General features: G+C 41.0%; 1 protein-coding gene across 2 annotated transcripts in view; it reads left to right on the top strand.

Moving 5' to 3' along the window:
• The first annotated feature begins 1,556 nt into the window (after window positions 1-1,556).
• The window catches only part of ILRUN (inflammation and lipid regulator with UBA-like and NBR1-like domains), a 33,150-nt gene continuing 13,544 nt past the window's right edge, over window positions 1,557-21,162 (top strand). Inside the window, exons 1-2 of one of the 2 annotated variants that reach the window (XM_081010154.1) lie at window positions 1,557-1,861; window positions 16,398-16,552. In XM_081010154.1, coding sequence (XP_080866280.1) covers window positions 1,704-1,861; window positions 16,398-16,552 — 313 coding nt within the window. In that variant the 5' untranslated portion in view covers window positions 1,557-1,703. The remainder of the gene's footprint in view (window positions 1,862-16,397; window positions 16,553-21,162) is intronic. The other variant, XM_081010155.1, reaches the window with a different exon arrangement.

Genomic DNA, 21,162 nt, shown 5'->3' on the forward strand with positions numbered 1-21,162 from the left:
AATAGATAAAACCTTCTCCAAAGAGATGGACTACTACAATTGACTTGGTTATCAAATGCTTCCTTTTTATGCTGGATGGCATATGATTGGCACTGTCATTCTAAACACTTGGGGCACAATCCAAAGGACAGTTGGCTTTAAATAGTAATAGAATGAATGCACATTATTAAAAACAATACACCTACTTTTTAGATCTAAAGAATTAGTTAAATGAATTACCATTTATTAGTGGCCATTTAACTTATTTTTATCATTGGCTATATAACAATTTAGATATATGAGTCAGGTTAATTAATTTTCTATAATTGCATGACAAAGATTTTGTCAAATGATTACTTGTATTTAAATTGAGAACTTCCGCAGTTACCCAGCACAATGAAATGCACAGATATGTTGTGTATATTTAATGTTTTCATAGCTGCATACCTCTTTTGTTTTTATGTTGTTGTTTTTTTGCCTTTGAAAATACCTACAACTATGTTGTGAAATGCAGTGAACTGTATTTGCATCAGTGTTTCTTTTTGAAACTGAAAATGCTTTGTCTCTATCAGATCTGTAAAAACCGGCCCTTCTGGCAAAACCAGATTAGCAAATTTACATAAACTGTGGTGAGAACGTTCTGGCTTGCCTACTTTAAACAACCAGGGCTGCAGTTTTAGGCATATTTAGACTGTAATCCTAACCAGATCTACTCAGAAGTAAATCCTATTGGAGTCAATGGGGGCTTTCTACCAAGTCAGTGGGTTTAGGATTGCAGTCTTACCTAGGGGCAAGCAAGCTCCATTGAATTCAGTGTGACTTCTGAGTAGACATGGTTAGGATTGTAGCCTTAAGCTATGAGCCTACACACACTTACCAAGGAGTAAACCCCATTGAATTTAGTGTGGCTTACTTCTGTGTAGACATGTGCTTCTGTGTTACACGGTATTGGATGTGTGAAGGCTTACTGAACTCAGCGGGATTTATTTACGAATATACATGCCTAGCAATTGCACGTGTTTCTTAAAAGCATCCCGATCAGCTTTCACTTGTTTTTATTTTCTCGTCACTTTTAAATTTTATTTTTGCTTTCAATGCCCAAGCTGGATATCAGTGTCAGAAATCTCATTTAAAAAACAACACCCAAAACACCCGGTGTTTATTAAGAGTATTTTAGGGTATACAACATCGTTAACAGTATAGAGGGTTAAATCCCCTCCGTATTACGACAAGAGAAAGAAAAGGACAGCAGCCGAACAAAACGAACAGAAATGTCGCTTCTACAAAGGATGCAATCTGATGCACACTTATTTGGAAGCAAGGAGCCCCGCTGGGCTCAATGGCACTTACTTCCGAGTAAATACGCGTAGGATCGGGTTATACAAGCCTCACTGCCCAAATTAAAAAGAATAATAACCCAAAGGCGCTCAATCTACTTTAAGCGCAGTTTATTTGCATCCAGAAACCGCCCCCTCCCCTCTACTGCATTGGGCTGTTTGTGTTTTGGTACCCTCTGCTATGATGTCATCACGTCTGTGAGGTCACGGTGCGCGGTGACGCTGGCAACGTCGGCGTGCCCTGCGTGCTACTCGCCCGCTTGCTTTTCTCGCTCGCTCCCCCCTCCCCCCCATGCAGCTCTGAGGAGGCGGTAGTGGCGGCTCACGGGCAGCCCGGGGCCTAGTGGAAGGGGCCGGGCTGGCGCGGGCAGAGGGGCTCCCGTCGCCATGGAGGGGATGGAAGTGGACCTGGACGCCGAGTTGATGCAGAAGTTCAGCTGCCTGGGAACCACCGACAAGGACGTGCTCATTGGCGAGTTCCAGCGGCTTCTCGGCTTTCAGCTCAGCCCCGCCGGCTGCGCCTTCTTCCTGGACATGACGAACTGGTACAAGCCCTGAGGGGAAGCAGGGGAGGCGGGTGGGCAAGGTGGGCCGCGGCTGCGGGGGGGGGGAGCGGCGCGTGGGTTGACCGTGTGGGTCTTGGCCGTGTCTTCTCGGGAGGGCTGAGCGGAGGAGGCCCTGGCGGGGCTGACTTCGCCAGGCCCAGCTCGCTCTCCCGGTCCTGGGGAAGTTGCCCCGCCAAGGAAGTCCGGGCGAGGGCTGGATCCCGAACGCGCTGGCGGCGGGGGAGCAGCGTCGCGTCTCTCCTCCTTTCTATGGTGGACCAGCTCCGTCCAATGTAAACAACCTCAGTGTGACGCGTCTTCACTCGCGGAGCATGTCATACAAGTGCCGCCAAAATATAAAGGAGCAGTAGTCGCTTCTACCCCCCCCCTCTCGTCTGTAAAGGTATTTGGATGAGGCCCTCTTTCGACAGCAGTAGGCGTCATCTTGGGTCCAAATCCGTGGGTCTTCTTGTTCTCCTTAAAGGCTTCGTGCTTCGTGACAGGTTCCGTCATGTTATGGTTTCGTTTCTAATTGTGTCTCTATATATTCAGCAATGCAAAAAGGGTGTCTGTTCGTTAGAGTGAAAGCCAGAGTGCAAGTTCACAGGCCAGATGTTTTCTTCTTAGCTGGAATACAGTTCATATAATCTCAGTGGCTGGATTGCATAGTGGGAATGTGGAATATTAGCTCTTACAGGTTCAGAGTTTGGGAAAACATCTTCTCTTGGGATTGTTTACTAGTTTCATCCGCCAGGCTTATAATTAAAAGTTGACAGTGTCTGAAATCTGTGGTCAGCTGTCATGGATTTATGTACAATCAGATATTGATTTGTTCTCTTTTTGAGTGTTTTACTTCACAGCTACCCTGTGAGGTTGGCTAGTCATGTTATTTTTTTTTTCTCTGTTGGGGATTTCAAGCTCAGGGGCTGTGCAGTGAGTCCATGACAGAAGCAAGGCTTGGATTTCTAGATCCAATCCCAGTTCTCTATCAGTAGGATCACACTGTAAACATTGGAGGTCAAATAATTTATGGGCAACTGTAGACCATGGGTTGGGCCAATCACATCTGTATGGGCCACAGTTGAAAAGGCTGGAATCATACCCAATCACAACTTTAATTACTTCCTAAAGAGTGTCGAATTCTCAGGTTTGTAAACTAAAGGTTCTAAAAAGCCATGCCTGCAGCGTGTTTGAATGTGGTGGAGAGGTGTGGTGTTGGAGCATGTTTGCAGTGGCTAGCTCTTCCTGTGTCTTTCTCATACTTTTTCCCGCTATCCCTCTACTACATGCATAACTTTCCTCAATCCCATCACCCACCAATTTTGCTTTACAAAAATGCCACTCTATTAAAAATATTATAATTGGAAATAAATGCAAAAATGTGTGTACACATATAAAGTTACTTTGAGCATGGGGTATCCAACACCTTGATAGCAAATTGAAGCTCAAACAGCTGAACAAGGGAACATGAAAAATATATTCTTGCCACATTTCAACCATACATGGAAATCCAGTTGAAATTAATGAAGTAAACATGATTAGGATTGGACTGATAAATAAGACACCAGTAACTGGTTTTCTGTCTGGTGTATCATTTCTTTATTTTATTTGTCAGGTATGTATTTTACACTTTTTCCAAGGATCTCAACTTGGTGTGCGTAAGTGTTTCATTTTATCCCAAGAAAAATAAGAGGTAGGTATGGTTATGCCTAGACTAGAACCTGGTCTCTGTAGATGAGAGAAGCTAGTGTCTGGAATATACAATTTCAAAATGTAGGTAGGGACTTGCATAATTGCATGCTTCATTGTGGGCGGAGAATGATTCCTACAGAAAGCAAGTAAGTCAAGAAGAAGAAACCTATGATGGCACTCTCTACCTTTACATCGAGGTTAACTGTGTGAAGGGTTTTATTTTGGTGTGCAGCAACATTTTTTGGGAGCCCCCACTTGCTGTCTGATGTTGTGACCCTTGAAAAAGGGTGTGGCCCAGATGTAGAGTGCAGAGGTGCTAAAAATAATTGGTTTATTTCATTACACTTCCAGTTAAAAGATCCCTGGTATCAATATTCATAAAGATCCTCTCTTTGAGATACTGGAGATCTGCATCTAATTTGTGTCACAGATAGTAGGTTAAATTAACTAGTCTTCTACTTAGGGCATGTAAAGCCATACTATAGGAGGAGATCAAATGCTTCTTTTTAAATTTTAAAATAACCAAAGTTCCATGTTATGTCTGAACTTTGGCTAGTTTAATATTTATGCAATGATTTGTGAACAATTTAGGATCATCAGTCCTGTTGGAACTAACCATAATCTAAACTAACTAGAGTTCCCAGAGTTTAAACACAACATAGGAGAGTATGCAGGAAAGTATGCAAGACTGACATTTATTGTAGCTTGTGCACATAATGCTAAATTATGGTTTAGGACAGGGGTTAGCAACCTAAGGCCCATGGGCCGGAAGTGGCCTGCAGAGGTCATTTGACTGGCCCATGAGCCGCCCCCGAACTGAGTTTCTCTCACACGCGCTGCGCTAAACCAGCACAGCGCGCCAGGGGAAATCGCGTCTGTACATGCGCAGAGGCTGAAAATCATGGGCACGGGCGCTCACGCTGGTGCACAATCCGGCCCAGGCAAGATAAACCTTGCTAACCCCTGGTTTAGGACATGTTGTTCTGTCCAAACTGACCTTTATTGTTACATTATCCAGCTTGCTACAACTTTCAGTCTCTCCCCACCCCCCCCCCCCGGCCATGTTCCCGTCTTTTGTCTGTTTACTAGTAGGTAAGTACAGTCATACCTCAGGATGAATACGCTTCAGGTTAAGCATTTTCGGATTGCGCTCTGTGGCGACCCGGAAGTAATGGAACATGTTACTTCGGGGTTTCGCCGCATGCGCAGACGCTCAAAATGACATAACGTGCATGCACGGAAGCAGCGAAACGCGACCCGCACAGTCGCGTGTTCCGTTTGCTTCAGGATGCGAGCGGGGCTCTGGAACGGATCCCGTTCGCATCCAGAGGTACAACTGTAGTATTTTCATGCCAACAATTGCTGAAAGCACTATCAAGAGTGGCTGTTTGGGGAGATGTTGAACGCTTCCTCTAGTAATAAGTGAAGTGGCCAGACTTGAGCATAGTTCTCATAGTTATCTAGTGTTAAGTCTGAGAGCAGATTCTAATGTTGTATGAGCAGAGGGTTCCCCAACCTTTGGGAGCAGATCTTGAGGATGAATGGAGAGCTGTGAAGGGGAGGGAGATGAAATCTAATTGAATGAAATGTGTTTTCTCTGATCACATTTGGATAGTCCTGGATACAACCTGAAGGGTGAGGTGGGGGAACTGCCTACACCAAGAACTACTTATCAAACCAGATATGTAGCTGAATTATGTAGGACTTCTGTTGAACAATGTTGGTGTGTGTTGTAATAGTATCAAATAAAACAAACAAACATGTTTTTGACTGCCCATATCTGCCGCCTGCCTGTTGGTTGAGGAAAAGATTAGGTCAGAAGTGGAAAACCTTGGATAGGGGGTGGGGTGGGGGCAAATGTGGCCTTCTAGTACTCTCTGTCTGACAGTTGGGGCCCATCTTAGATTATTCCCCCTACTCAGGCTATGCCTCTCTCCAGCACTGTTCCATACTCTCCTCAGGTTTTTTTTGCCTGCCTGGAATGTGTTCGTGAACAATAATGTCTCTTGTTTTCCTGGATGGAGGGGGTGTGGGGTGTGTGTGTTTATGTATGTATATATATGTATATGTGTTATTGTATGTGTGTGTATAGAAACCTCTGACCTTTGTATGGCTGGCATGTAGCCTACCTAAGAGTCATAACTGTTGCTGCATAACACTTTTGCCTCTGGCTCTGTCATTCCTTGTGGCCCACTGAAGGTTCCTCAAAGGGATTGTGACCCTGGGGCTGAAAAGTTTCTCACTGCTGAGTTAGGTGCTCCTCTCACTAGTTCAGTATCTATAGCCATTGGCATATCAGTGTCCAGATTCCCATCTCTGTCCTGGTAAAGGAGATGAAGGGGTAGTCTTGTAAGGGTTGAAGGGTATATTCTGCTCTGCTCCTTCTAATTTGCTCCCCCCGCCCCATTTTGGGTCCCTACATTATCTGTGGAGTATTCTGTCCTTGCATTCCTGTCCTTGCATCCCTGTTAAAACTTGTGGAGTAGAATTCCTGGTAGATGTCTTGTGTTCAGAGGCCTGTAGTAAGACTCCTGTGAGGAGGCTGAAAAAATTGGTATTGTACAGGTGCCATTCATCCTTTTCTGTTTGAGTCTGTTAATCTTGAGAACGTGTGTAGTTTACCCAAATGGCCTTTTTTGAGCTTCAAATGCAATTTCCCATCTTTTTCAATCTTATTTATGTACTGAAGAGTTCCATAGGTTTGTAGCTGAATTTTCCTCAGGAATACTATTTGATGCATGAGCTGACATGTCTTGCTGTATCATACGTATCTAATGTTATGATGTGTTACTAGGTAAATATGGCCATGCATGGAACTAGTCACGATCTTATTCTCTAGCCTGGTTAGTCAGTGGGATACATCAGTATATGCTATTTTCTGCTGCTGACGATTGTAACACTGATGCAAGAAGGATAGACACTCTGCAGGTAAACATTAAATTGGCACTCATGAAATTGTTCTCCCCCTTACTTTTGGCCCTCTGGTAGTGCCAGCATAGTTGAGTTGATGTACCTGTGTAACTTCGGTCCTCTTCCTGTGTTTTTAGTAGCTTGGGAGCTGCTAAAGAATGGCACCTTTCACCATTGCTCAGTACTACAAAAAAAAGAAGAAGAAGAAGAAAAAGAAAAAGAAGAAGAAGCCAAGTTTACATGAGAGCTGCTTGCCATGGCTTCTTGCCTCACCACTATCATTCCTCCATACACTTGAAATAATGATGGAAGGGGAAAGAGCTGTAGTATAGATTCCTTCCACATGACCCTGAACTTTGGCTATTGAATAATGTTCAAAGGAGTCATGCTGCAAATCTTATTGCACCACTGTGGCTATATTACCCAGGAGAGCAGATCTGATGTGGCAAGGAATCATGGGGTAGGCTTCTTTTGAGAAACCACTAAAAGTAATAGTGAAAGAGATCTTCTCTCGTTCTGACTTCACTTTCATTCCTCTTAGCTGCACCAGAATGTCCTGTTGACGATCTTACCTGCAAAATACCTTAATTGCTGTAATGTTTATAGACTCTGAACAGTACAATATATGATAGGATTGTGTTTAGATTAAAAATATTTTTTTAAAGTACTATAGTGTTTTGTCCTTTGAGTTACATAATTTCACTTGGTCTGAAAATATATGACATTGCACTTTGTAGGATAACTCCCCCCCCCCCTTTACTGTAAACTACCCTGTGATTCTCGGATGAAGGGTGGTATTGAAATTTAATAAATAATAATAATAACTTGTGGTCACTAATATGTCCATAGGAACAGTATTCCATTGCCTTGCAACAAAAATGTTATTATTTGATATTGGATAGTACTTTACTAGCCTGGTTGTTGTTGGTTTTTTTAAAGGTTACTCAGTCTGAATATTTGATATTTGGGTGTATAGCGAAGATATTTTACTGCCAGTTCATCTATGAGAAGTTCTGCTGTTTATTAAATGATATGCTTATAATGCTGAGCATGCATTCCATTCTTCTCTCCTCCACCAGGTGGTACATAATCTAGAAAGCCTGCTGACTTTGAAAACACATCTAGCACCTTAAGTTTAGATACTGCAATTAGTGAGCTGTCTTGAGCCAATTTAGCATTTAACATTTTCTAACTCCTTTAACATTATGCTTCAACTTGTTTGAACATGTTCTAGTTCTTTAATGGTGTAGAGTTGCCATCTGTCTGGTTTTAAACTGGCCTAATTGTAGGTTTCACCTCTCTTTTTCCTTGGGTAGTGATTGTTTTATTTTTAGCTCATTCTCAGTGGCCAGTAAAATTTGCATTTCTTTAAATGAATTGTATACATACACACATGAGTGGGCTCTTCTGTTTTGAAGTTGAACAACCTCCCTGCAGTAAAGTTTACTGTAATTTAAAGATACTGGACTGCAGTGGTTTTGAAAAAGTGTATATTCTAAGCAAATACCTGCTTTTTAGAGACTGTGATAGAGTTGGGGCATGACTCTGGGATGAAACAGTCTATCCTGACACATTTCAATCTGGATTCAGACCTGGTTATGGGACTGAATCACTCTTGCTCACCGTGATAGATGACCTTTATCTTGAGAAGCGCAAGGAATATGACCCTGTTATTCTTGTTTGATTTCTCAGTGGTTTTAGATGTTATTAAGCATGGCAACCTTCTGAGCCCACTTAGTGTGGTAAGTATTGGAGAAGTATTGGAGGCAGGGTTGGATTAAAAGAATAGCGTTGGATGATTGTCTTTCAGTCACCTGGCAATGGTGCTGTAAGGTGGCATAGGATACTATCTTGTCTCCAAGGCTGTTTAATATTTATATGAAGCCATTGGAGATTTGGAGTGAGGTGTCATTATTACACTGATACCCAGCTCTATTTCTCTGTAACATCTGAATCAGGGGAACTCATGAACATCCAATGAGCCTGCATGTTGGAAAATTAAGATAAAGACAGTATTTCTTCACGCAGTGCATAACTGTGGAACTTGCTCCCACAGGAGGTGGTGTCCCTTCCAACTCTACAACTCTATGATTCTTTGATCTAGTTGAGATTCCTGCATTGCAGGGATTGGACTAGATGCCCCTCAGGATCCCTTTGAACTCTGCAATTCTCAGATTCTGTGTAAGTCCTGAACTGGTGCCTAGACTCAGTAGTGTGCTAGATGAGGGACAATTAACTGAATTTGGCAAGATGGAAGCACTGTGGGTGGGTGGTTCCTGAATCTGGATAATTGGTCAGTTGCCTGCTTTGGACAGGGTCATACTCCCCCTGAAAGATCAGATTCATGGTCTGGGTGTTCTTCTGGATCCATCTGCCACTATTGGAGTATCTTCTAAGAGCTACAGCTGATATGACAACTGTGTCTATTTCTGGACCAGGATAGCCTGACCGCTGTCATCCATGTGCTGGTAACTCACAGGCTAGATTACTGCACGGTTCTCTATGTAGGGCTTCCCTTGAGGTTGGTCTGCAAGCTACAGCTGATGCAAAATGTGACTGCTCAACTGCTTGCTGGGGCAGCATATCGCCAACAAGTTGCCTCTCTGTTGAAAGAATCAGACTGGCTGCCAGTTAACTACCAGGCTATGTTTATCAGGCTGGTTTATAAAGTCCTATACAGCTAGGGATCATGATACCTGAAAGAGCATATCACTTGTTATATATCCAATAAATCACTGTAGTTTGAAAGTCAGGGCTTCCTGCAGATACCATCTTATCAGGAAGTCTGTTCCATATAATGTAGTAATTGTGCTGTTCATGTGGTGGTACCTATCCTTTGGAATTCTCCCCTTAAATGTGCTGTCTTTATTTTTTTTGGCACCTACTAAAGACCTTCCTCTTTCAGCAAGCCTTTTAAACAGAGATCTTTCCCAGTCTGCATCTGTACTGAGATTGTTTTAATTATGTTTGTATTGGTTTATCACATACTACTTGCAGCCCTGTGCTCCTATGGTAAGAAAGGCAGAACATAAAGTAAATAAATATACTTTTGGGGGGTATTGGGTAAGAGCGATTGGTAAAAATATGAAGCACTTCTGCTGGCCCTGAGCAGCTATTGAATACAACACATTGATTGTTTGACATATATGGTATTGATTAGATCCAGGCTACTAGCTAAACCTATTTCTCACTGAAATCACTGTGACAAGTTAGTGGTGACTTGAGTCCTGTTGATTCAGTGGGGCATAAGTGCAACTAACTTAGTCTGGATCCAGTCCAATGAACCTAATGTCTAGGCTTGCTGCTGTTGATCCTTTCATTTCACTTTCACTATAGGATCTGCTCTGGACCCACCATAAGTGCTTTGCCTGGCTAGAATGTCCTTTAAAAAATAGGGGCATTTTTGCCATTCAAGTATTTTATTGTTTTTTCACATAAAATAAACATAATTTGAAATATAAGCAACAACAATAGCAGCTAGTCTCTTGCTTGCTTGGATAGAGGAGAATAAGGGAGGTAGCATGGAAAAACATGGCTTTTGGGTGGCTGGCTGGAATGTTGTACAAAATGTTTATTCTGCCTGTTTGTCCTTCTGACTTGCTCCTTTGCTAGGGGGTAAGTATCCTGTCTTTAATTGAGGTAGTGGTGGGGGGAAACCACCACAGACACTGTAAACATGAAGCTGCTTGTGTTCCCTTTCCTGGACAAAAAACCAGCATCCTCATTCAAAGATGCAAATTCTCTGCTTGCACCCACATTGGGGGATGTTGTCATCAGCCAAACCTGCCAGGTGAAAGGGGAAGAGAGACAGGGTATGTGTTTTTAAAAAGTGCCAAACTTTTATCAGATCATCCTAGAAGAGGGAAGGTGGGGGGCAAAGCTAGGTCAGATTCCTCTAGACATGTCAACGCAGACAGAGAAGAGTTGCGGGCGGGATCACAGTTCCAGATTAAAATTGTAACCCCACAAAAATATTTCCTTAAAAATGTTTGGTGCTGGTAGCGTGGAAGTGACATCTCCCACTCCACTTAATATCTCCAGTCCAGCATGTGGAGAGGCACAGGTTCCCTATCCCAGATCTAGACATTATGAACCTGGTTGGGTCTGGAAATTTCAAGGTGGGTGATACACTGAAGCAGTTATTTGTTAAAATAGTTAAGAGATTTTTGCAGGATTTTAGAATTTGAGCAGCAGTGAAGGTAAAGTGTAGTCTTGGTGCTTTGAAGTGCTATACAGGTTGACTCAGGTCCTGACCTTGCACCATTTTCAGATTTTTCTCTGCTAATGTGAGAACTAAAAATTTATCTCTTCTGGAATAAAAACTGGGGTTCTTGGGAAACTAGACACATCATGCTACAGTGCTTATACATGAAAAATGCACCCATATCTATTGCAAGCATTTTCTATGCAGATATTCAAACAACAAAATTCAAATACATTTTATTTCTAAATATTTTTGCTAGATTCCTAACAGGCAGGAGTCAAAAATATTGATATGTTGTAAGCGCTAGCATATTTTTTTGCCCCGCAATCCGGATTTGGTGTCTAGAGAAAAGTGGCAGGTGATCAGTGAGAGAGTGCATCCAGTGTTCTCTGTGTGCATGCTCCCCTGCATCCAGGAGGCATCTGTTGCAATGATGGCATTGCATTTTATGCAATACTACAGCGGTAGTATCTGTTTCCTCCCACCCACCACCCAGCCTTTCCAAGCTTGGAAACACTGATATATCACAGGTAGCTGTATCCTGCTTTTTTTAGTTGAGGCGGAGCAGGGGGGATAACGGCAAACAGAATATGTTTTGTCCCCAGACAGAAAGAAGGTGAGCAGTGTTGGTGGCTGACTATAGGGTATTTAATAGGGCTTCTGAGGTTTTTTTCCAGTTTAGTATTTTCAATTATTTTGTATAATGCCTCTCTCTGACACTCTTCTGAAGAGCTAAGTAGCTTCATTTAAAAGGAGTATCAACAGAGACTTTTTCTACAGACCATGTGGTGAATCATAGTTAGTGTTGTACAAATAAACCTAACTTCTGTAATATAACTAAATTATAAGAAAAGACGCTAGAGTAACTAACCTAGGCTGAAGAGGGCAGGTAAGGAGAAGACGCTTGAGGCAACTAACCATACTAATCAAAGGACTGTTTCTGGTCCCTTGGACAAGACTACGATGCACAATAAATGGGTTATTTGAAATGAATATGTGTACGTAGAATTTGTAAAGAGATGTTTTCAGTAAGATTTTTTTACATGGATACAAATAAACTTGGGAAGGCGTGCGGGCAGGCAGGGGTTAGGTGACAGAATTCCCAGATGCTTTAAATAGCCCTGAAGCACAAAAGCTCATTTTATAGTATATCAGTTTCATTTCTGCTACAAACTCTGATAGGCAGCCCTGTGGAAATTTTGCTCTTCAAAGTTCATGCTTGACTGTGAACATACCTTTTGTACTGCTACTGCTGGTGGGAGGTGAAAGATTATCTTGCCATTCCCAAGGGTTTCATTGAAAAGGTTTGAAAGTGTATCTAGTCATAGAATAATAGAAACAGAGAATTGTAGAGTTGGAAGGGCCCCCGAGGGTCATCTAGTCAGTTTCCTGAAATAGGGTGCAGTTCCAAAGTGGATGTTTACACTGATTGTCTTTGCTTAAAATCGAATGAACTAAGAAAAAATGCTGTTTGAATTGTTACTGGTTCTTTAATCATATGACTTTGAAGGTATTCACCATTATTGTCTTCTCTCTCAGGTTTCTGTACAGACTCTGTGGGCGTATCCTAGAATAGCTCTGTGGCAATGAGCACTTGTTCAGTTGAACTTCAGTCAGACATTTGCTTTGTCATCCTGACTCTGCTGGTGTTTCTTCCCCACCCTTGCTCTTTTCTAATATTTCCATTTTTAAAAATGAACTCTAGAATTCACCAACCTCTTCTTATTGAAAAAGTCAAAGACTGAAACTAACTAGTGCACTCATTTTGTTTTTGATATAGCAATGTATAGACAAATATGCTTAAAATACATTAAGAGAATGAGATAGCAAGTCTGCTTTTCAGTTTGCATTGCCTTCAGTTAGATTTTAACTGGAACAGACATTGAAACCATTCCAAGTGGCAAAGCTGGGTGATGAAATATGACACATGGAGGGGAGGAGAATTGGCAATGAGCCCTGATGCACAAATAGCCCTTTCCCCTTTGAAGCATATTTACAAGATGGAAAATAAAAACATTGCCAGCTGTGGGGTTTTCTGTTTTTTTGTTGAGAGAAATATTTTGAGAAATGTTCCGCAATATGTATTGTGTGGCTGTCATCCCTATATCAACATGGAATAATTTTGTTAGCATTTATGCACTTTACATGTACAGCATGGGGCATCTGAAAGCATCTGCATTTTTAATAGGCTGCAGGAAGGTGGTGGGGGGTTGGCTGGTGGGGGGCACTATGCAGCATGAATTACTTTCTTCTTTTTCACCTCTAGTGAGTTCCATCTCTGGTCAGAACAGAAGGGAAGATATTTCAGTGAAACAAATTAGCATATTTACTGACTGATTTGAACAGGAGTTTCTTGACATATCCCCATTATGAGTTACATAAAGCTCATTTTGTATAGAAGCAGCTAGCAGCTGGTGACATAAAGCATTTGTTTCCACTTAGTGGTTAATGTGACATGCACCTATCCCATACCATTTGACTGAGCTGGCAGTTTTAAATATAGCCCTGTGGTGCTGGATTAGTCAAAGCCTAGATCTCTGATTGCCCAAGCACCTGAAATATGATGTTGTAACTTACAGCTTGGAAACATTTTTTTTCAATAATGTATAATGACATTATTGATTGTGTGCAATATACACGCTCTCTGTGAGCTGAATGGAACTGTGTGGATGAGCTTTTAGGATATTTGTCGAGTGGGAAATTTCTGCAACCCATGCATATCATGTTTATAAAGCATGCATAGAAATCCATTGCTCACTAGCCCCTGTTTTCACATAAAGGTAAAGATAAAGGGACCCCTGACCATTAGGTCCAGTCGTGGTCGATTCTGGGGTTGCAGCGCTCATCTCGCTTTACTGGCCAAGGGACTTGGCCTACGGCTTCCGGGTCACGTGGCCAGCATGACTAAGCTGCTTCTGGCGAAGCAAAGCAGCGCACGGAAACACTGTTTACCTTCCCGCTGGAGCAGTACCTATTTATCTAGTTGCACTTTGTGCTTTTGAACTGCTAGGTTGGTAGGAGCAGGGACCAAGCAATGGGAGCTCACCCCATTGCGGGGATTCGAACCGCTGACTTTCTGTTTGGCAAGCCCTAGGCTCTGTGGTTTAACCCACAGCGCCACCTGCGTCCTTTTGTTTTCACATAGCTGCCAATAGTAACGACAACAGAGCCACACCTCCTCCTTGTGTGCTTCCTTCACATAACAGTCTGCATTCTAGGAAATCGTATTATCTGGAAAAATCAGGGTAGTACTGGCGTGGTCCTTCTGCCTTTTATCCGTTCTTTAAACTTTTGTTCAGCAAACAAAGAATTCAATGTGTTCAGTCCAGTCCACCCTGTGTACAGTGCCCATATGGAATAATGTCCATAAGGTATAGCAGAGCACTGTGTATTCTTCTCCAAGTGGTCATTCAGCATGCTAGGCTGATTCAGGAAAGGGAGGTCTGTGTGTGCCCTTAAATCCCCATCCAACTGTCCCTCTCAGCTTGGTCAAGAAACCAGCTTTCATGTTATTTGTTTGGCAGCTGAATGAGGAGATGGGAGATCACACAGGCTGACTGTTCCATGTAACAGCATGGTATAATGTCTGTATACATGCTTACACTGCAGAGGTGTGGCAAACAGGGTTTCTGCATAATTGCTGCGGCTGGATTTGATTAAGTCTATGGCTTGTTACAGTTTTCTGTTTTGTTTGTTTTGTTTAAACATATTTTTTATTAAAGATTTCTTGGTTTACAAAAGTATGTTACATTTTCTACATATCAGTTTCATTTGTTCAAACATTAGTGTTACATTTGGAAGAAAAGGGGGAAAGAGGGGGGCATGGTGAGTGGGGTTGGGGTCGGGTGGCAATGCTTCTGTTCTGCTTAATGTATGTGTGGGGTTTTGTGTCAGCTTCGTCTGTGCAGGTTCTCTTTACTATTTGCTTGTGTTCCTTTGGTGGTGAGAGAGGTTGGGGTTGGCCTAGGGTGTGGCTGTTTGTTTGTGATTGGCTGTGGTGAACTTTGTTTTCATCTGTGCGTGGGGTGGGTGGGTGTTTTTGTATCAGGTTAGCCATATTGATTCGTATGCTGCTGGCAGATTCTTGGCGTTGTTGCGTTGGGCTGTGTATGTGATATAGGGGAGCCATACCGGGGTGAAGGTATCTTTTTCTATTTGTTGCCGTATCAGTTTCAGTTTATTGGTTAGTTTTTTTAATAAGGCTGTTTCCCATACTATTTGATACCATTGATCCATGCTTACTGCTGACAGGTCTCTCCAGTGTCTGGCTATGATGTTTCTGGCTGCTGAGAGTAGGTGGGTTATGAGCTCTTTATGATGTGACTGGGCATTATTATCTTGGAAGATGTTTAGTAGGGCCAGTTCTGGGGTGACTTCTAATAATTGCTTAGTTATTTTGCATATTTCTTGTATGATTGTTGTCCAGAATAGTTGGATTTTGGGGCATTCCCAACACATGTGGAGGTATGTGCCTGTGGATGTGCATCCTCTCCAGCATTTTGGTGAGGTTCCTTGGGCATATTAGCGCTAGTCTTGGTGTTACGTACTATCTGTAAGTGAGTTTCTATGGTTTGGTACAGTTTTCAGTTTTGTACTTAAACATTGCTAATTCTAATGTCACAAACAAGCCAATTGTAATATGATTCGTATTCAGGTTTTTCTTCAATATACTATATCTTAATTTATTCCACAAGTAAGGATAAGTATGTAATGTCTACTGCTTTTTTAGCATAATTTTGCTGACAGCAATTATTTGATGAGAAGCTTTTTGCTTTTTGTCAGAGTGTAAATGTAAATTGTGAAACCCTGTCTCCAAAAAACCCCAAAATCTTAGATTTCTAAATTTATTATGGGATAAACTTTTCTGGCTTGAAATCCACTTCATCAGATACATGAAGTGTAATCCTCAGATGCGTGAAGTATAATCCCCAGTTGGCAGGTATATATATACAGATGACTGGAAAGGAAAAAATGTAGAAGTTGAAGTTGAATGGCAACGAAATATACAAAAAGTACGAATATCACACTGTACTTTTTGCATTCCATTGTCAGTTAGCTCCAACTATATCTGCCAACTGAGCATTATACTTTGTGTATCTATTGAATATATTTCATGTATCTTATGGACTTAAGCCCACAAAAGTTTACGCCATAATAAATGTGTTACTTTAAAGTCTCATAGTCTTATTTTGCTGCAACAAACTTAACAATGCTATCACTTAATAAATTACTTCCCCCTTCAGTTTGTGTTTAAACTTTTAGAGACTCAAATTTCTTTGTCCAAAACATTCACTAATGTCTCTTTATCCATTTTGTGCCAGCACACTGCTCACTTCATACCCACAAGACTCACAAGTCCCATTCACAGGAGCTTTTCACATTTGTGCTATATGTGCAGAGAAGTAACAGTAGTATTATATTGGCTGGCCCTACCTTTGACATTCTGATGATGGACATGATGTTTGCACATCTGCAACGGGGTGCTTATGCATATGCAGCTTTTTGCAGATATCCCATCTCCATGGTGGACATTGGGGATGGGACCTATAGGAACAATCCCATTCTTCCTCCAGATGTATAGTCTGCACAAGAACGCTATCTTTGAGAAGGGCTTTAGTCACAAATCTGAGAAAGTAATGCTCTCATGTTTTAAATGGGATACATTGTTATTTCATTAAGGGGTTATCCCTATTGCAGTATGGTTAAACAAACCTTTTATTCTCTTTCCAGGAACTTACAAGCAGCCATTGGAGCCTACTATGATTTTGAGAGTCCGAACATCAATGTGCCCTCCATGTCATTTGTTGAAGATGTGACCATAGGAGAAGGAGAATCCATCCCTCCTGACACTCAGTTTACAAAAACATGGAGGATACAAAACACAGGTAAAACAACTCTTCCTGGCTTCTTCTGTCTTGCTACTGGTTGATGATTCCCCTCCTAATTATTATAATATAATATAATATAATATAATATATAATATAATATAATATAATATAATATAATATAATATAATATAATATAATCACTGTTTTCTGTAAGGTTATTCATGAGAATTTTTAAAAGCAAATATGCAAGAATGTTTTATTGTATTTTCCTTAACAATATTTTTCATAGCAGACAGTAACAAGGTAAGAATTGTTCTGTAGGAGTTGAAAATGTTTCTTTGATTTGCATGTGAATACCAGTGTCTGCAAATCAGCTTGCCATGGCAAGTATCCTTTTCCTCTAGCAAACATAATGATCCTCTGCCCTCAAGCTTGGAGTGCAGGAGATCATCTTTGCCATTGGGCTGCATTACAGAGTTTTTCCAAGTACTTTAGCAAACATGGTGCAGTGGAGCTCTGCGTTAGATTGAGTGGGGGCTGTCTTTAATCTTATGATGTTCCTTTGGAGATGCTTGAAGCCCCACTGTTTTACTGAATCAGAAATACAGGGTAATGGTGACCACAATTTTTTGTTGGCTAACAAGGCCAGCCAAATTTATGGATTCCTGTTCCTTGGAGCCCTATTCAGACATTCAGCCAAATGTGTGAGAGGCATGACTGTTAAATACAGTCATTGACAATCCAAGTCTGGTAGTTCTAACATATGTGGCTGAACAATGGGTTTTCCCAGGTCTTTATTTTTATGTCCCAAATGCTGGAAATGTGCTATTTTTGTTGCATGTCTTAAATGCTATGTATCCAGAGAGATATGGATGGCTCGTACACCCCAGGTAGTGTGGTTGCTGACCTTGAGCCGGACATCCTGGAGAGTGAAGTCAAATGGGCCTTAGAAAGCACTGCAAATAACAAGGCCAGTGGAAGTGATGATATTCCAGCTGAACTATTTAAAATTTTAAAAGATGATGCTGTTAAGGTGCTACACTCAATATGCCAGCAAGTTTGGAAAACTCAGCAGTGGCCAGAGGATTAGAGAAGATTAGTCTACATCCCAATCCCAAAGAAGGGCAGTGCCAAAGAATGCTCCAACTACCGCACAATTGCACTCATTTCACACGCTAGGAAGGTTATACTTAAAATTCTACAAGGCAGGCTTAAGCAGTATGTGGACCGAGAACTCCCAGGAGTGCAAGCTGGATTTTGAAGGGGCAGAGGAACCAGAGACCAAATTGCAAACATGCGCTGGATTATGGAGAAAGCTAGAGAGTTCCAGAAAGACATCTACTTCTGCTTCATTGACTATGCAAAAGCCTTTGACTGTGCCGACCACAGCAAACTATGGCAAGTTCTTAAAGAAATGGGAGTGCCTGATCACCTCATCTGTCTCCTGAGAAATCTCTATGTGGGACAAGAAGCTACAGTTAGAACTGGATATGGAACAACTGATTGGTTCAAAATTGGGAAAGGAGTACGACAAGGCTGTATATTGTCTCCCTGCTTATTTAACTTATATGCAGAATTCATCATGCGAAAGGCTGGGCTGGATGAATTCCAAACTGGAATTAAGATTGCTGGAAGAAATATCAACAACCTCAGATATGCAGATGACACATCTTTGATGGCAGAAAGTGAGGAGGAATTAGAGAACCTTTTAATGAGGGTGAAAGAGGAAAGCGCAAAATATGGTCTGAAGCTCAACATCAAAAAAACGGAGATCATGGCCACTGGGCCCATCACCTCCTGGCAAATAGAAGGGGAAGAAATGGAGGCAGTGAGAGATTTTACTTTCTTGGGCTCCATGATCACTGCAGATGGTGACAGCAGTCACGAAATTAAAAGACACCTGCAAGAAGATCAAACCTATGCACTCTTAAGGAAATCAGCCCTAAATGCTCACTGGAAGGACAGATCTTGAAGCTGAGGCTCCAATACTTTGGCCACGTCATGAGAAGAGAAGACTCCCTGGAAAAGACCCTGACGTTGGGAAAGATTGAGGGCACAAGGAGAAGGGGATGACAGAGGACGAGATGGTTGGACAGTGTTCTCGAAGCTACCAGCATGAGTTTGACCAAACTGCGGGAGGCAGTGGAAGACAGGAGTGCCTGACGTGCTCTGGTCCATGGGGTCACGAAGAGTTGGACACGACTAAACAACTAAACAACAACATCCAGAGCTGGAAAGTAATAAAACTTCTGCAGAATTTTAGCACTTCAGTGTTTTAAGCTTCCTGACACGTTCGTACTTCAGTGTGAATTACTTGTAAAATTTTAAGTGATGTAAATATTTTATTACATGTCCAAGTCACCAGCACAACAGATTTTGGCTGCTGTTCTAGAGTTCAGATGAACCCTGGAAGTTGATATAGTTGACTCTTTAGCTGCAATTAGAAACAGATTGGTGAAACTGTTGGGCAATGGCATAGGCTATCTTGTTCAATAACCATTTTTTAAGGATTAGAAAGGAAGAATAAAAAGAAGTGTGGGATATGCTTGATTTTATTTCCCTTGTCTGTTTGGAAAGCAGTTTATGGTGGGGGAGGTAAACACTGAAAGCAATGGCAAGGGGACTCTTAAAATATTTTAGTTGCAATAGCCATTCAGAAATAGCCCTATCTCATGAGTTTAAATAATAATACTATGATGAAACTTTGAGAAGGGATGAAATGAGGTGAGATGAACAACCCTTGGCACTAATCTACTGGGATATAATTATGAGAGGGAAATGAGATCTGATGCAAGGAAATAGTTCTGCGAACAAATATTGCAATGACAGGATATAATCTGTATTGTTGACCTATGTATCAGTGCTTTGATTATACACACAACTTTTGTTCAAAATAATTCCAATAGAAAAAGTCTTGTCATTATATTTTCACACAAAATGCAGTTTTATCTTTATGGTGTCTGCTATGGGGATTAGATTTGGCATAGTAGGAAAAAAATCTCAAACTATTCAGGTATTTCACAGATTCCCAGAGCAACAAAATGTTCCAGAATTAACATTCAGAATAAATGGACAAAGACATTAATGGCTCTTTTTCTAACAACTCGTTTGATAATTTTCCTTCTTTTAAAAAAACCCAAAACAACACATCCCCAATCAGATTCTCATGAAGTATTTTATGCGTGTTAGTGTCTGATTTACCAGAAAAAAATGAGTGTTGAAATGTTTCCCCCTTTGACATTGGGATCGGGGATTTTGATAGGGGAAACAAAATAATAAACTCACAGCTTAAATCAGTTGATGTCTATTTTTGGGCACTGTATACGGAGATGGGGCCTTAAGGAGGGTAATTTCTGATTTCTGTGTGGACTAAACATTACTCTTTTTCTGAAATAGTTGTTCTTTTTCCAAATGTCTTCCCACTTGTTAATCTTGCTTAGTGGCAACCCAGTTTATTCAGTTTTGATGCTTAGGTTTCTGGAGAAGATATCATTGTTTCAATGTATGAATTAATTCAGCATGTCAAAGGACTGAAATGGTTCAAGATTATGTCTTCTTGCCAGGTGAAGCAATGAATCTTAATGACACTTGAATAATCCTTGTTTTCAATGAGTTATTTCTGGTTATGAATGAATTCATTCAAGAGTTTACTTGAAGATTTTTGTTGCCTTAAATAGCAAACTGTTGGATACTTCATCCAGTTGATGAACAGAAATTCATAATATCGAAAAAAATTCTGACAAGTTTTTTCTTTCCCTCTTTAAAATACTAGTTTTGTGCCTGGTTTGTATAATAACATTCTCCTCTAAAAAGCAGTAGATGGGGGAAAATATCTATGCTTCTCTACAGTGCTTTTACTTTTTTTTGTTACCCTCCTGGAGATCAGTATGCCAATACAGAATTGCTTTCTATCTTCTTTACCCACATCCTTCCATTAACATCCAGTTTAAAGCCATTTGCACACTAAAATTCCCTCTGGTGTTAAAGAAAATCAAATAGATTTTTAAATGGTGAATTTTTTTGTTACTTTGTTTCTCTGGGAATACAGTGGTACCTCGGGTTAAGAACTTAATTCGTTCTGGAGGTCCGTTCTTAACCTGAGATACCACTTTAGCTAATGGGGCCTCCCGCTGCGCGATTTCTGTTCTCATCCTGAAGCAAAGTTCTTAACTCGAGGTACTTTTTCTGGGTTAGCAGAGTCTGTAACCTGAAGCACCTATAACCTGAAGCGTCTGTAACCTGAGGCACCACTGTATATTAGTATACAGACATAATTTAAACTATGCCATGCTACTTACTGATTAAAGTAGCATGATTACTGATTAAAGGATATCAAATGATTATCCTTATACATTGTAGCTCATGAAGCACATTGTATACGCGCGTTACTCAAATATATTTTAATACTAATGATAATAATAATAACAATTTTTATATTTATACCCAGCCACTCGGAAGAGCACTAAAAACAATAAAACTTCAGACATTAAAACTTCCCTAAACAGAGCTGCCTTCAGATGAATCAAGAGCTACTGTGTGTCTTTTCTAGGATCTAATCTTAACGTACATTGTTGATGCATTGTACTGTTTTGTTCCATAATTACTTAGAGCTGGGAATTATCCTTAATGGAGTTAAACTCGGAGCACATCAATAAATTTCGAAAATA

Source organism: Podarcis pityusensis (genome assembly GCF_964106645.2).
Source record: "Podarcis pityusensis genome assembly, chromosome: 6".
Taxonomy (NCBI): domain Eukaryota; kingdom Metazoa; phylum Chordata; class Lepidosauria; order Squamata; family Lacertidae; genus Podarcis; species Podarcis pityusensis.